This window comes from Anas acuta, chromosome 1 (assembly GCF_963932015.1).
Source record: "Anas acuta chromosome 1, bAnaAcu1.1, whole genome shotgun sequence".
Classification (NCBI taxonomy): domain Eukaryota; kingdom Metazoa; phylum Chordata; class Aves; order Anseriformes; family Anatidae; genus Anas; species Anas acuta.
In genome coordinates this window covers 117,564,813-117,581,913 of record NC_088979.1, presented here as the reverse complement: position 1 = coordinate 117,581,913, position 17,101 = coordinate 117,564,813, and the positions used below count along the sequence as shown (strand labels likewise).

Here is a 17,101-nt window from a genome sequence, read left to right as displayed (position 1 = left end):
ATAGTGGTAAACTTCTGCATTGCTGCCCTCAGCCTTTCAAGAAATTCGGATGGGGTTTCTGAGGTCCCCTGTTTTATTGTATATAGTCTTGACCAATTCACAGATTTAGGTATTGCATTTTCTAAAGCAATCCTAATCCATTCTTGATATCTTTTTAGCATTTTATAATCATTCTCATCATTATAATCCCAATTGGGGTCTGCCCTAGGCACATGTACTTCCACTGTGCCGGGCAGGGCTCCCGAGGCTACCTGGATTTGTACCTGCGTTCTAGCAGTTTTAACTATTAGCTGTTTCTCGGTTTCTGATAATGCAGCCAGCATTATCTCTATATCCTTCCAATCCGGGTCTAAGTTTTTCACAATCAATTCAAATCTTTTAGCCACCACCTCTGGATCATCTCGATACCCTTTCACCGCCTCCTTCCAGGCATCTAGTTCATTAGTTGTGAAGGGTACTTTAATTCTAGCAGGTCCATTAGCTCCCATAGCCTGACGCAGAGGGGCTTGGATTATTGGTCTTATTTTACTTCGTGTACGAGCAGTTATCGGAGTAAACCCCTTAGAGTCTATGTCATTTCCAGCGCCTTCAACTTCTATTCCAGCACCTACATCACCATTTATAGGTGGTAAAACATAATCTTCCATCCTTTCTTCTGGCTCATTTAATTTTAAACACCTCTGCCCAATGCTACATGCTGAACAACACCTCTTTAATTTCCCCACTCCATCCCTTCTCATATCCTTTTCTATCGATAAAATCAAAGGGTCTTGTGGGGCCAAATTAATGCCACACTCCTTCTGCCATTCTGGGTGGTTTCTTAGAGTAAAAAACATATCCGCATATGAAACTTCATCCCATTTCCCTTCCCTCCTTAAGAATAACATTAATTGCAATAGCGTGTTGTAATTCAAGGTCCCATTTTTGGGCCATTTTTCCCCTTCTTGTAATTTATAAAGGGGCCACCACTGATTACAATATTTTATCAGGGTTTTCTTATTTTCACTTCCACCCGGAGCCCCCCCTATATCCTTCCAATGACTCAAAATACAACCCAGCACACTTTTCTTAGGAATTTCACTGCTTACTCGCCCCCCCATTTTCCAGTTTACACTTTCAGAATACACGTGTTACTTACAAAAGTGTATCACAAAAATGTATCACTCACAAAATTACAGGCACGCAATATCTTTCAGTAGCGATGTCACAAAGCTACTATTACCAGCAATATTGCTAAAATCACAATAACAATAGTCAGAGTCAAATTCCACATGCAATAAGTCAGAAAACCGAACTGTGTAACACCGTAACGATATCTCTCTTATAACAATGCCACGAACCTACTATTACCACCAGAAAAATAGCCAAAATCACAGTAACAATAACCAAAGTTAAATACCATACTCCATGAGTCAGAAAACCGAAATAGACAACACAATTCCAGATGGACCTTAAAGCGAGCTCTTTCCTTAAGGTCCCCAAATATACTTATGGTGCTTACCACAAAGTATATACCAAACGCTGCCTCGCAGAAGATCACCTTCTGACTTACAGACAGTTCCAGATACAGATGGACCCCAAGGTCCCCAGATATACTTGTGGTACTAACCACAAAGTATATACCCAATACTGTCCTGCAGAAGTCACCTTCCGACTTACTGGACAGTCCCAGACGACCGGTCTACCAGAAAACCAAACCAGAATAAAGAATATACTCACTTACAATGATGGGGTCCTTGTCTGCCTCCGCAGTGATCCGGTGAGTCGAGGAGTCCCTCCGGGAAATCCCGGGGGTACCCTAGGGAGTCCTGTCCCCAGCGGGTCCTGCGGACCGGCAGAGAGGTTGTCCCATCTGGGGTGCCAGATTGATTCAAAGATCGAAGCCGAAATTCCTTTAAGTGGTATATTCTTTATTGCAGCGCTGGATGCACGGGGGATCTCTCCACCTATCGTGCATACCCAAAGCAAAAAGCAGTCTTGAATTTATACAATCAATCTATCAATATTCTACAAGCACCTATACATATGCATTACCTATCCCCGCCTTCCCTCGCTTCTCATGCTAATTAGCCTTTTGGCACCTTGCGCCTGCGTAGAGCCTTCCAAGAATTGTGGGCAGGGGTCTTTGGGACGTGGGCAGGGGTCTCTGGGAGGAAGACCCCGAGTCTTCCTCACAGTGTACTTTTCACCTTTGGTCAGGAATCTGCTGAATTGGCATGTTTCTTAATTGCGAGAGCTGGTTGTTGCCAATTCTTCCGTTTGTTGTATCTTTATAATGAATTCCAATGTCCAGTTTTGAGATTTATAGTCCTTACGTTTGTTTCTCTGTCCGTCTGCCGCTTCCTTATCATGAGTTTCAGTGTCTTGTTTCGAGATATACAGTCCATGTGTGGGGATTGTCCTTGCCTCCCCAATGCCTCCCCAATACCTCCCTAATCAGTATCACTTTGAGTAAACGTGTTGAGCTGCAGTGGAGCTACTCTAGATGGTTGCTATTTTGGAAAGGACAGAGGCTGCCCATCAGATCCTGTGAGCAGCCTGGAAGCTGCTGCCCCTAGGCAGGACGTGCCATGGGATCTCTGAGGTTTCACTCCTTCTCTCTGCCCCTGCTCAGCACGAAGCGATGGCCCAGGTCAGTAGGCAGGTGCCACAGGCTTTACTTACCTGCTGCTCAGCCACATGCCAGCAGTACAGAGGGGATGCTAAGAGATAAGTGAGAAGGAACCGTACATTTCTGTTCTCTTTCCCACAGCAACTTGTTTATCAGTCATTATTTTGTCTCATTTCACCCTAACCATGCTATTTTACGAGATAAGCAGTTCCTTGAAAATGGCTGGGGTGGAGACCAGTACTAGCAAGACCTGATTTGTTCTACTTAGAGTTCTGCTTCAAGCTAAAGTACAGCAAAGTGGCAATTGTCATCTTTTCTTTCTTCCTATTCTTTCTAATAAATCTGCAAACAAAAGAGGGCATGAAACTGCTGAGAGGCAATGGCCTGAGGGCAAATTAAAGGAAATTTTGCAGGACCCAGAAGACATCCAGAAAGCAGCAAACCACTGATGCCAGACGATACAGGACCAAAATGTTTAAAATGGTTAGCTGAGTTTTACACAGCTGAGTAATCTTATTAACCTAGAACCTTTTGTAGCTTCATGTGTTCAGCTATAATGATGGAGATAGGAATAAAATCCTGCAATTAAAGGAATCTGTTCTGGGTTCAAGAAGAACCTGTTCTTGCTTGCCCACCTGTGCGTAGTCAAATGTCTTCTAACGGCTTTCATTTTGCATCCTCACATGCTGTCCCCAGATAGGAGGCAGGATATGCAATTGCAGAAGTGGGAGCCCTGACCCCTTACGTGAACTTTCTAAGGCAACAGTTTGGAGAACAAACTGTTGGTACAGAGTAGGAAGCCATAGCAGTGGTAGCGACATGGTGGAGATCAAAGGGAGGCAACACAGAGGTGAAGGAGTTGGCTAGTAGTTGGTAAGGGATAACATAGGGTAGAGTGAGTAGCAGTACAGCCAATAGCTTGGAGGAGGACTGTAATCCTGGATGAAGCTTCATTGACATGCGGAAAACGGACTCCACGATCAGTAAGATTGTAATTAGGTGTGTTTATTCAGCGTTGGGCAGCACAGGGGGTAGTCCCACCAAAGTCACGTGCACCCCAACACGGCAACTTGCCTTGGTTATATGCAGTAAAGAGTTACATGTGCATGAAGTTTCCCAGTGCACCTATACACATGCATGACCTATCCCTGCTTCATACTAAAATTAGTTCCAAGGAGTCATTTCCATTCAGTCATTTCCTCCCGTCTGCGCTTGTGTAGTGTCTCCTGGTGGTGGTTGCCAGGGGTCATGGGGATGAAGGCTGATAGCTCTTCATCACTGCTAGGTGACCTCGTGTCTTTGCGCAGACTCGTGTCTTTGCGCAGCTGCTCCTTGGCCCTTGTCTAATCCACAGGGTCGGTCTCAGACGGTTCTTGTGACAGGTTCCCCATTTTTGTCAGGAACCATCCTTTGTGAGGGGCCCAAGACTTCCTATTTCGGTTAATTTGCACAGGAGCAAGCAAAGTCATTCAGCAACATGTGTTTTTAATACAATAATATAGGTATTCGGTAGCCAGCACCCTGTCTACTACGATTCCCTTCACTCCCTCTCTCACAGCAACTGCAGGAGCCTGGGCCAGGCAAGGCAGGACCGGCACAGCAGATGGAGGCTCTTCGCAGAGAAAATCTCGTGGGTGAGGGGTGGGACGAGACGGGGCAGTTTCGGCCCCCCCCGCCCCTTTCCCAGGGCGCCCCTCCAGCGGCGCCGCCCCGCCCCGCGCTGCGCACACGTGCTTTTCTCCCGCCACGCCTTCCCGCCACGCCCCCCTCTCCCCATTGGCCGGCTTTCCTGGGGGGAGGCGGTTCCACCCAATCAGCAGCCGGGTCGTGGGCACGCCCCCTCCCGGCGGCGAATGGGCTTGAAGAGCGGCGGCGCGGGGGCGCGCCCTGAGGCTGGTGGCGCCGGCGGGAGGTGACCGGGGACGGCGGCGGGGACACCACGGGGACACGGGGCGGTCCCGCGGCGGTCCCGCGGCCACACGGCGCTGCCTGCCCGGCCCCTGCCCGGCATGGCTGTGCCGCGGGGAGCCCGTCCCGGCGGCCCCGGCTGCTGCTGGGCGCTGCCCACGGCGCTGCTGTGCGCCTACGGCTTCTTCTGCAGCGTGCGGCCCTCCGAGCCCTTCCTCACCCGCTACCTGCTGGAGCCGCACAAAAACCTCTCCGAGACGCAGGTACCGGGTGCCCGCGGCTCGGCTCGGCTCGGCTCGCGGGGCGGTGGCCGTGCGTCTTACCACCCTGTCTTCTTCCCCCTCCTGCAGGTGTTCAACGAGATCTACCCGGTGTGGACGTACTCCTACCTGGCGCTGCTGTTCCCCGTGTTCCTGGCCACCGACTACCTGCGCTACAAGCCCGTGGTGCTGCTGCAGGGCCTGAGCCTCATCGTCACCTGGTTCATGCTGCTCTACGCCCAGGGGCTGCGGGCCGTCCAGCTCCTCGAGTTCTTCTACGGGGTGGGGACCGCCACCGACGTCGCCTACTACTCCTACATCTACAGCGTCGTCGACGTGGAGCTGTACCAGAAGGTCACCAGCTACTGCCGCAGCGCCACCCTGGTGGGCTACACGGTGGGCTCGGTGTCCGGGCAGGTCCTCGTGTCTGTGGCGGGGTGGTCCCTCTTCAGCCTCAACGTCATCTCCTTAACCTCTGTATCCATTGCCTTTGGCACGGCCTGGTTCCTGCCGATGCCGCGGAAAAGCCTTTTCTTCCACCACGTCTCCAGTCAGCCGTTCAGCATGGAGATGAAGGTCATGGACTGTAAGAACGGAGCGGCTGTCCAAGATCAGCCCAGCGTGCAGAGGACGCCGGGCTGGGAGGATGAGACTAAAGTTCCCTTGAACATGGAGGGGAGCTCAGCAGAGAAACAGGTGAGTTGTGCCCTGGGTGTACTTCAAAAGAGGATGTAATACACCTAGGCATGCATGACAACCACGTGAGTATATGTGCACGCAGCAGGAGAGGTACAATATCCAACAGGAAAAAGCATCCCTTTACTTGCACAACTTCCTTATTTAGGAAAATCTCTTCGTGATTTCCTTTCTTTGCTGGAGCATGGTAGGCTGCTCCTTGGTTTTGCTGAAGTTGTTCTGCGTGCCTCTCAAGGATTTGGTTAAAACTCTCTGGGTATCAAATTGCTGTTCAACCCTACAATGCCAGGAGTATCTTGGGGCACTAGAAATTCGGTGCTTGTCCAAATTCCGGGTGTGCCTGTGACTTGTAAGGAAAAAAGCAACTCTTCCAGCATCCACATCTTGAAAACATTTGTTCCTTCAACTGTTGTGTAAGCTGTGTAGTAAGAAGATGTGTAGCAACTTGATTTTAACTTACAGGTCTGGAAGGACGCTAGTCCGGGGAGGAAACAGCAGCAGTTTTGGGAAGTGCTAACAACAGGTGTTGGTTACCTACAGAGGGACAGGGCATGGGTAACTTGCAGGAGATACTGTTGGTAATAACTTTAGCGCATCCCATGAGCACACCACAGGTTATGCCAAGTGCTCTGGGCTATGTCACCTCCAGCAAAAGTCCCCAGAGGGCTGCTAGCTGTCCTAGGGCCGTTCATTACAGACAACAGCTTGCACAGAGAGCAGTGTGCTGCAGGTGCCGGCACTTTGTGTGGGGCCAGGTGCGCTGTCCCTGGATTGAGAGGAATGAGGAGCTGGGGGATTTTTTTTCTTAATGCGTGTGAAGAGAGCATCTGTGCTGCTGCTGCCGCGTGTGTCAGAGCTGGGGTTTGCTCACTGATAAGGAGGGAGCAGAGAGGGGCTCTGTGCTTTGGCTGGGTTGAGGGGGCAGCGTCCCAGGCTGCTTTCAGCTTCCTTCAGCTGCCGCTGGGAATTAAAGGCATTAACATTCCCGGGAGCAGATCCTGCCCCATCCAGCACAGCCTGCCGAGACCCAATTGCTGAGATGGCAAGGTGTTTAAAAAAAATAAAAGTATAAAGATTTTTAAAGAGGGGTGGTCTTTATTTTGCTTTGTCAAGCAAAAGCAAGGAAAGCAAGGTGGGAAGCAAGGAGAACATGCCAGGACAGAGTGGCACAGCAGCAAGCCTGAATGGATGAGGCTGATGCTGAGGGCCCTTCCCTCTGGCCTGTTGCTCTGTGCTGTCCCCAGGTGCCAGCACCCGAAGGGTGCTTTCCTGCCTTGTCCTTCTGGTGCTGGCGCCAGGGATGGAGCCATGTGGCCACCTGAGAGCTAGCATGTATGTGTTTCTGCAGACTTCCTGTTTTTAGGGCAGGAGTGGCTTTGCTGAGGCGATTAAAAGCAAAAAAAAAAAAAGTCTTTAACCATGCAAACTCACATGCTGAACGGTATTTGTTAATCACTGAGTGCCTCAGGTTGGGAGGGACCTTAAAGATCCTCTAGTTCCAACCCTGCTGCCACTGCGCCAGGAACGATGAAGGGACGAATGTCGCTTATCTTCCTCTTCTGTTTATCTTTCTCCCAGAGCAAGGGGCAAAGCTGCTTCAAAATTAATGTTGGAAGGGGGAGGATGCAGGGGGAGGGAGGTACCTGTGCTTTGGTGGTGGTCATACCAGGTGCTGAAAGCTGAGAAGCACTGGTGTCTGTAGCCTTAACCAAGGTAATGGCAACTGCATGTGGTGAATGTGCATTAGAGGCTGTACAAATAATTGAACTGAGCCATTGCCGAGCGATAGGAGGGCTGATGGGGCCCTTCTGGCTCAGTGGGCACCTGCTCGCATCGAGCTTGCTGAGTCAGTGCTTGCAGTGTCTGTGGCAGTTACCTTTCCTGTTACCTTTCCTGCTTTTCTGCACCTCAACTCGTGCTTCACGTGAAGCCTTCTGCGTGGGAGCCATGTGCTAAAGCTGGCTCGCTGTGAGCTGACTTCTTTCCGAGTCATTCTGTTCGGCTTTGCAGAAATAGTATCCAGAGCAAGCCTCTGGCAAAGCACCGAAAGGGCCGCGTGGTATTTAGTAAAGGTATTCAGAAACTGGTGGGACTCTGAGGGGTGGAGAAAAGGGAGTTCAGGATGGAGTTAGGCTGCGGTGTTTGTTAGGAGTTTGAGCAGCGATGCCTTAAAATAAGTTTTATTGCTTGAGGAGAATATTCTTTCCAAGGCACAGGGTAAGTGATTCCCCTGGGTCAAGGGTATGCTGCCAAGAGCACGAAGCTGCTGCTGAAGGGGAAGCTGCTCCAAAACTGGCTGTGTGGTGGCTCAGTGTGCAGTAGCTCAGTCCTGTGACAGCCCGTATGTTATCCCGCAGGGATTTTAAGCTATAGATGCTGGGTGGGCTCAGGGGCTGTGTCAAGGCCCACGTGAAGTAACTGCTGTTCAGGTTCATGTGAGAAGGGTCTTGCTTGTCCGCAAAGAGCGTGTGCACACTACAAACACAATTAGCAGCTCTGTCTACGAGGCGAAGGCCTCTTCGTTTCCTCTGCTGATCTGGTGTAAAGTGGCTAGGAACATCAGTCTAACAGCCTGTATGTACAAGGCAATTTTCATTTGTCACCATCCCATCTTGCCAAGACTGACCTGCTTTCAAAATTTTCCAAACCATTTTGTGGGTCTGCCCCCCCCCCCCCTTTTTAGTGCTCTTTCTAGAAAGATCCGGAAGAGATTCATTTCTGTCTCACTGAGTTGTCAAAGCACTTGCATAAACGAGAGCTGCCATTTGTGACAGGGTCTGAGGGAAGGAGCTTTCATTTCTCTGCGGATCCCCAGGCAATACGTCTCTAAGAGCCTCGGTGAACATTAACAGGAATAGAGTAGTGGAATGATATTGCTGCTTTGAATAATTCATTCCTGAATGCTACTGCTAGGGAAAATTGACTGATTTATGAGGGAGAAATACCCTCATCTGGTCACTTCCACGCTCTCCATGCTACCTAGTTTGGCTGAATGTGGATCAGGACTTAACAAATGAAATGTTAGTGGTGCTTTTTCCTGTGATTTGAGTGACTGGCTTTCTGAACCCATTTCTTCAAAATAAAAATGGGCCTATGCCTCTTCTCTCTGGTACTCTTTGGTTGCTCTCATGGCACTTCTAACAACCAGCAGCTACGGCTCTGTGTGAGAGAGCTGGAGGTGCAGGAGGTGGAGGGCTCAAGACCAACCCCTTCCTTTCCATATTATGGATCGGTGTGTGGTATTTGTGAATGGAGACTAACATTTCTCTCCCCCTCCCTCCTCTTCATGCAGGAGCAGAAAGTGGACATCGTGAAGGTGCTCAAGGATCTCTGGCGGGACTTCCTGCAGTGCTATTCCTCTTGGACCATGCTGTGCTGGTCAGTGCGGTGGGCACTGTCCACTTGTGGCTACTTCCAGGTCATCAACTACGCTCAGGGCCTGTGGGAGATGGTGCTGCCTTCTAACAGCACAGAAATCTACAATGGTGGCGTGGAGGCTGCCTCAACGCTGCTAGGTAAGCTGCTGATGTGGCTCCTGCTCTGCTGTGAGGCATGCCTCGTGTCCCTCAGGGCCACCAGTGTGTGATTTGGAAGTGTCTCAGGTTCCTCCACACATGCAGGCAAGGGAATCTCTGCACTTGGGCAGAGTCTTCCCTGACATGCGTGGCGTGGCACTCGGTGCAGAGTTTGCTGTTGCATGCAGCCCTGGTTCTTGTAATCCAGCGTGTAGGTGTTTAAAGGAACCTCCCAAGTCAGTTGTTCTGCATGATTTGTCAAAAAGGCTCCAGCTGTGTGATCGACTCTTTTCGGCTGTCGCTGTAGCTGCAGCCCTGAAACAAGTTGGGGTTGTGCTTGTTTTAACCACTCAAAGCCCGGCTAAGGGTCCTGTGCATTTATTGCTTTTTCTCTGGCAGCAGAGGGAGCACGTGAAAGTTTCCTGTGCGTGCACAAGCATGCGTGAGCCACTGTGGAGTCATTTGAGCAGTGTTAAGCAGAAAGGCTATTAAGATGAGAAGTCACTTGACTTGAAAGGGCCAGGTGGGTCCGTCAACAAAAAAAAATTGTTTAATAAGTTAATGCTGTTTCATTACCAGAACTAGGACAATAGTTATTTTAATATAGCTAACATATCCTTGCAGAGGCTGTCTAGGTGTTGCTCTACTATGTTCCTTTTCTTTGATGGAGTCATTGTTCCTCCACGTGCTGTGAACTTCACCTTCTTGGGGCAGAAGAAACCAAGGTACCCAAACAAGCAAGGCCTGGAACCTGTCTTTGGCATGCTCAGACCCCTCTTGGAGTTCAGTGGGAAGCTGAGACTCATTTATAGCTCTAGTAGCTGGACTAGCACCCATTGTTAACTGTGTTTAAACCTGTCACCACCTTTATTTAACATTCAGAATCGTCATCTTTGGAGTGCACCTAAATAGCATGTGGTCATATGCTATCACAGCGTGATCTTGTGGCTCTTATTTCTTGTTTGATTCAGCTTCCCCTACCATCCTGCCTTGGCCGCAGGAAGGAGAGGAATTTGTATCAAGCAAAAGAAGACTCCAGTCAGTTTGTGGGTGCAGAAATCACAGGTCACTGCTACACAGAAGATGCTCATGCTTCGACTGGAGCATGGTCTGTAAAGCAGGGAATCTTCAGAGGGCAGTGTCAGATTTTCAGAAGTCTTTACTAAGCACATTATATTATTATGTTAAGGGATTATAGCATGGCCAGATGTGGACAGATTGGGGAAAAAAAGTGAGGAAATATTCTTCAAAGCTTGTTATGAGCATCTGTGATCTCAAGGTCCTTTTCAAATCCTATGAACAGTGGCCCTGTTGGAAGGAAGGGTTGTTGGCACTTAGCTCCAGGAAAATGGAAATTGTTGTTTTCCCACAAAACAAACTTTGATTTTTTCCTCTATTGTCTTTACTGTAGATGGTTGAATTATATTGGGTGAGGTCTTCTGAAAGCAAGTTAGCTTCTGTCCCTGAGCTGCTCAAAAAAAAAAAATCCTTCTGCTTGACAGATTCATTACTTGGAACAAATGAAGTTTAGTGGAGTGATCTCAGCAAAAAGCCTTAAATATATAACAAGACTAGAAGTGATCTGTTGAGAGTGAGCACCCAGTGAAACACCCACCTTTTCTACCTATTCTTAAGTAAATTGAAGTTCTTCGTTTGCTGTCATCTTACAGGCCCCTCTTTGCACAAAATTGGGTTTGAATTGCATTCTTTTTGAAGATGGATGACTCCTTGAATAAATCTGTGTGCAGCTGTAGTCCTCAGATCTGTAGAAGAACATGAATGCTCCTTACCTTTCTTATTTTATTGGAAATCCCAGATCCCATTGGCCATTGTCCTTGCTCTCGGTCATCCTGTGGTCTGTTATGAGCAATGTCTGGTAACCTTCGTGAGAGATGCTGTTGCCATCCCTGCCCGTAGCTGTGGTGTCTGGTGGAAGGGTTTGAGTAGAGCATGGTGACTCATGTGGCTGTCAGCTTCCTGTCCTGGGCAAGACAAATATTATTCTCTGCTGTGAGGCCAACTGACAGTGTAGCTGTGTCCCTGCAGCTTCTTGGGACTCTTTATCAGACTGGGATGGGAACCACTGAATCAGCTGTAGGTAACTAATTGCAGCACACAGATTAAGTTTTCATAATTAGGCGTCAGGCTCGTATAACATTGAGCCATATGGGGAGTATGACTTGGAGCTGCCACTAAATCCCCAGAGTGAGATGTCGAATCTGTCTCCCCAAGTTTCTGAATGTCTGAGGCAGTAGAAAGAAGGCTCTAGGACCTAGCTGTTTTTTTGCATCTGAGGGTTTTGCTACTAGGGGCTCCAGGCTTCCAAAGACCACAAAATGTCAGTCTGATAATGTCACGGCAGGCACTGGAAAGAAGAGTTGAGGGGGAGGGACAGGGAATAAATTCTTTGTCCTTGGCACAGCTACCTGCACTGGTCTGCAAGGTTGTTGTGAGATCTGACAGGATTGCCGGCTGGTACACTGATGGTACACAAAAAAACCTTTGTGTCCTTGAAGGGTTTCCAAGAAAGCAGACCAGCCGAGGGCTACAAAGCATAAATGCTGCTGGGTGGCACTTCTGTACAGTGGTGAAATGCTGAATACAATCCTGTTTTTCAGAGATCTCCAGTGAACCTCCCATTGTCAGCGTGCTGTTTGCTGTATGCAGCAGCATCTTTATGCTATCAGTTGCTCTTTGGCTTGTTTGCAAAACAGAGCCTACTTGGAGCAGGAATTTACTTGTAATATGTATTTTGGTTTCTCAGAAGTTAGAGCTGCAACAGTGCATGAAATGGACCTTGTCTTCTGCTTGAAATGTGCATGATAATTCATGCCACTCACCTTGTGATCTGTCTTCTCGTCCCAACCCCACCTTTCTAAAATCCAGCAGGAGTTACAAACCTGTTTTGATTATAAAGGATTGTTCAAGCACAGTTAGCGGTGAAAGATTTATTTATTTTTTCTTATTTACAGCCCCGGTAGCTTTCAATGAAGCTTCATTCTGGTAGAAGGAGGGGTTTGAACACATGCTCTTACTGATACAGCCCAGTGTGAAGATGACAGTAAACGCAGGTTTTCCTGCTTCCTGAGTTGAGAGCTCTTAGCAGCTGTGTATTAAAATAGATTGTGTCTTCTTGTCCCCACTTGCAGTGAATGTAGATCCGAAGGCACCACAAAATCATTAACTGGGTGCTTTTGTGAAGCAGGGTTTGCATTTCTCTGCCTAGCTGATACCTCTACAGTCAGCGGCAGCGGTATGAGTCATGGGGCTATTGTACTTATAAAGCTAGGGAGAAGATTTCAGGTGGGGTCACCACTGACCTATTTTTGTTGCTGTTGTTGCCAGAAATGCGAATGGGAACTTACAGCACAGTTCCAGGTAAAGGGGAGGTCAGGAAGCAGAGCTCATAAGGTGTGCACATTAATATCTTTCACTTCGTTAATGATTCTCTAACAGAGGCCATACAGCTCCTAATCTGCAGTGTCCAAATTACTTGAATTGCAATAACAGTTATGCTTTCTTTCCCTCTCACAGGAGCTGTTGCAGTGTTTGTTGTGGGCCATATAAAAACATCCTGGGCAATGTGGGGTGAAGTGGCACTTGCCCTCCTCTCCTTTCTCATTGCTGCTGCTGTATATATCATGGACACTATTCGCAACATCTGGGTGTGCTATGCATCGTATGTTGTCTTCAGAATTATCTACATGCTGCTAATCACAATAGCAACGTGAGTATTTTTGAATGTAAATTGCTCTTGAGATGACAACTGCTGGGAAAGCTGGCCTGTTGTCCGTGTAAGCATGGTCTCACCTGCCAGGAGTCTGGAAGTCTGTTGCAAGGGTTTGTGTTCTGATTCAGGTTGGAAACAGAGGCATGGAGATGTGTATTTGGCTGGCAGCCTGCCCAGGCTCAAAAGTCTCATGACACTAATGTGACTATTTCTAAATATTAGATAGTGCCGCTTGTTTTGTAAATGTGGCTGGATTGAAGTGTTAGCAGATAAGGAGAGGACAAGGCTTTATCTACATTGTGGGATCAATTTTTGCTAACCTGTGTGGAGGAAAATGTCAATGTAACTCCTGTCTTTGAGAAGGAAAACACAGCTGTTGTTCTACCACACATACTCAGTGCTATGTGACAGCCCAGGCACAACGCGAGGGGAGATGTTGAAGCTGGTAACTGCAAAGGGAGTTCTGGTCAGAAGGATGCAGGAGGTTACAAACCACACTGCAGTAGGCTGATGTTCATAGATTGCCAACAGGTCTCCGAGATTAGATGGTCTTGCACCTTCTCTGGATGGTGAGGCCCTTTGTAGCTGCATCAGACGGGGATGTTTCAGTCTTACTGGAACCTACAGACCTTCCCAAGCTTTTGCAGCCTTTTAGATGTCTCTGCAGATCTCCTGCTAGTCTGTCATGAACTTATTTCTCAAAACACACTGTCAGTGCAAGCTAACTTAGCTGTGGAAAATATTGGACCAATCTATGTGACCCCTTAGGTTGCACAGTTGTCTTGTACAGAGATGTTCCTCGTATTCTTGTTCCCTGCTTCTTCCCCATCCTTACATTTTTGGTCATCCCTTTCTCTCCAGGTTCCAGATCGCTACAAATCTCAGTGTGGAGAGGTACGCCCTGGTGTTTGGGGTCAATACTTTCATTGCCTTAGCACTTCAGACGCTGCTCACGTTGATTGTTGTGGATTCCAGAGGGCTTGGGCTGGACATCTTCACCCAGGTACGATAACCTCCTTTAGCTTTACGGATGGGAGGGAGGAAGGTGAAACAGGCTGTAAAGAGCCTCAGCCATCAGTTTCTGGGTCAAGGGTTTTCTAATTCCTGACATTTTCGAAGAGGAAGGAAGCTCATGAATTAACTTTCTTATGTATTTGGTAACTGTTTTGTTTAACCACTTTTTCTTTCTCACCTTCTCTGCAGTTCATGATTTATGCATCTTACTTTGCGGTTATCTCCCTGGTGTTCCTGGGCAGTGGCATATACAGTATTATTAGAGCTTACAGAAGACAAGAGCAGATGCCAAGCAGATCTCCTGAAAGCCACTAGTGCACCAAGCGAAGACCTTCAGTGGCTACGTATGAAGATAGAGGTCTGTTTTTTAATCTCTGCCTTTTCTTCCCAAGGCAGTCACCTTAATGGTACTTGATCCACATTTGTACTATATTAGTAGCACATTTTAGAAGGTAAATGTATTAGGTCTTACGTAAGTAAGAACAAATATCTTCTTTCTAAAATGCCTTTTGTTCTTCTGTTGCATATATGGATGTGCAGCAAAGAACAGTAAGTTTTCTCAAAAAATGAAAGCCTTGAGAGGCTTTAGTCTAAAGTCGTGCATCTGGAGACTGTCATTGAAAAGGCAGCTTTGATTGCCTGGTAAACAGCTGCTCTCTTTATCATTAAGATGCTGCTGTGGTGAGGGCATTCTCATCGACCTCTTTGTGGAGAGACCTGGTCCTGGGAGAGGAGGTGGCCTTAGGCCAGTGCTCTTCCGTGCCTGCCCTGAGATGCTGGATACTCTATTTTGAGGACTCATACACTTACATTTCTGCATATACATGTGCTTCTTTTAGTTTAATATTATTTCTGTAGCTTATCTGCTGTCCCTGCTGTCAGAGCTTCGCCATGGCTGATCGTGCCACCTCCACAAGAATCTAACTGTCCTGGGGCAACTTGTGACAGCGCTGACTTGGCTGCCAGCGGCGCTACTTGTGCTGTGAAGGTCTGCACCCAAGGGACTGTAAAGCGGTAGGGAAAGCCTAGGGAGAGTTCAAGTAGGGAGGATGCTGATCTGCGGAATCGCTGGGCATCTTTGCCTTTGTCCTCTAGGTCTGCAGATTCCTGCAGTTATTAGAGTCACTGACTCATATCGCAGAAGCCTGGGCTATTTCAGTGGGAAGGTGGATGTGAGTGTAGCACCAAGAAGGAAGGTGACTTGCAGGATTTTAAGCTATTCTTTGTAACCTCAGAGAATCATGACTGCAGTGACTAGACACCTTCAGTTACTGTATTTAACAAAATGAACACCTGAGGCCTTGAAAAATGCTGATTGCTGATCTGTTGCTTCTTCCCTTTTTAAAATGCCTTTGTTTCTGGTGGGTCTCTATCCACTAGTTCTACCTCTTCTTTCCACTTTAAAAAAAAAAAAAAAAAAGTGTTTACGGAGAGAAGAGTTTTTATTTTCTTTTGTCCAGTCTGAGCAATTTTGGACTTGCCTCATATCTATTTTTTAAAATGCTTTTTTTTTTTTTTTTTTTCCCCAAATTGCATCAGCACTGAAGGAGTTGCACAGAGCTGTCCTAGGCTTGGGCACCTGGGTACTCAGGCATCATGACCGGCACAGCAACAGGTATCTGTAGCACACTGGTCATGGCCTATAAACTGTCCCAGTTGCTGTGCAGGTTGTAGTTTTAAGTGTATGGGAGAACTGGAAGGGAGAACGTGCTGTGCAGTGTGCTTCCTTTCCATGCCTTCTCTTGGTGTGGTATTTGGAGTTTATTCCAGTCAGCCTGAAGAAGCAGCTTCATTTCATTACTTGGTTTGTTTAATGCCATGGAGATGTCACAGCTTTTCTCTCCTGGCTGGGACAGATACGATCATTTCTGAGAGCCTCAACCTTTATGACTCAAGCTGAATGACTAATGTGTTTGGGATGTGCTCTCTGGGGTCTACGGAGCTCTCTAAGGCTGGCTTCTCAGGGAAGTGCACTCCCCAAAGCTTCAGTGTGTCAGCAGGCTGCCTTCTGAAACGTCTTAGGGGCTCAGCTTTATTTATACTTGTATGTGTAAACTTAACTGCCTTATCCTGAAATGGAAACTTGAAGCCAACTACATATATATTCTGTTCTTTACTGTATAAAAAAATAATATGAAGCTGTGAAATGCTAGCTGACGAGCTGGTCTGAGAAAGGGTAGTAAGGGCATACCTTGTCCTTTGGGTTCCTTGGCCTGATGGCAGCTGTGATGTGAGATGAGGCATGGATGCATGGCACTTGTATCAAGTGACAGAAAGAAGCAGCTCAGTTTTAATTGCACTTTTCATACATAGAATAAATCTTTGAAGGGGAACAACCCAGTTAATTTTCAACTTCTATTTAAGTAACTAATGAATTACAGCAATAAATTTTTCTACCAAAGTCATGAAATTGTGACAGCGCTAATAGTGATGTGCTACACTGTGTACATCTTCAGGCCTATTTATGGAAACTACACCTAGATGTTGTTCTTATGTTATGCTGTTGCTGTGGTGATGAGGTGTCAGAGTCTGACTGTACGTGGAATTATTGATGCCTATGAAATTCTGTAAGCATATTGATGTTGTTGGTAGGACCCCTTCAGCTTGTTTCTAATTGAATAGCTATTTTTGTTAAATAAAAATATTTCAAGATATGTGTGGCCAGTGTTTTTGTCTTTTGATAACTTGCTAATCCACAACATTGCTGCTGCAGTTGACTAATGCAGGTTGTTCCGAGCATCTCTGTTACAAAGGGGAAAATTGAGACAAACCAGGAAAAGAGAACTAAGTCTTAAAGAAGATGATGGCTGAGTGTTTTGTGTAGTTTTGTAGAGCTCTGTGCAAGTGTCTTATCTTGAAGTTCCTTAATTGTCGATCAGTTCAGCAATTCCACTCTGTAGTTCCAGTGCAGGCTGGTGCAGTGGGGGAGAAGCTTACTCACTGGTGCAGGATCACCCTGATCAGGAAGCATCAGCATCACTGAGGGTGACTGTAAGGGAAAACAGGTGCAGGTTTACCATGCAGGAGGACCTTTCTATTCACATCTACCCAATTATGAAATTGAGGCCCTAAGGAAGAAACACTATACATTACCTCTCCTGACATGCCACACTTGACTGGAAAGCTGTCCATTCCTGTCTTGTGATTCTGGAAGAGATGGCTTGTACCTGCTAGTGCAGGCTATGCTGCAGGTGAAACTGCTCTCTGAATATCCACTGCCAGTTTGTAGCCAGCAAGCTTTCTGTAGGGCTGGGTGAAAAATAAAAAATGGGTGGTAGTTGGAGAGAATGGGTGTGTGCTAGGAGAAAATGCAGTCCTTGCTAGGAAAAAATGCAGTCCTTGCAAGTGTTTCTTTGAGAGCCTTATC

The 17,101-nt window shown here is 47.3% G+C and overlaps 1 protein-coding gene across 2 annotated transcripts; it reads left to right on the top strand.

The window, feature by feature from the left end:
* Positions 1 to 4,485: 4,485 nt before the first annotated feature.
* SLC19A2 (solute carrier family 19 member 2) lies at positions 4,486 to 16,386 on the top strand. Of its 2 annotated transcripts, XM_068696574.1 has the most exons (7): positions 4,486 to 4,782; positions 4,870 to 5,475; positions 8,768 to 8,990; positions 12,525 to 12,717; positions 13,582 to 13,723; positions 13,924 to 14,092; positions 15,274 to 16,386. In XM_068696574.1, the coding sequence occupies exons 1-6, from the start codon at positions 4,621 to 4,623 to the stop codon at positions 14,047 to 14,049; spliced, it is 1,452 nt and encodes a 483-aa protein (XP_068552675.1). In that variant the 5' UTR covers positions 4,486 to 4,620; the 3' UTR covers positions 14,050 to 14,092; positions 15,274 to 16,386. The 2 variants fall into 2 exon arrangements, with proteins under 2 accessions (XP_068552675.1, XP_068552666.1); XM_068696565.1 differs by having other exon boundaries at positions 13,924 to 16,386.
* The last annotated feature ends 715 nt before the right edge of the window (positions 16,387 to 17,101 follow it).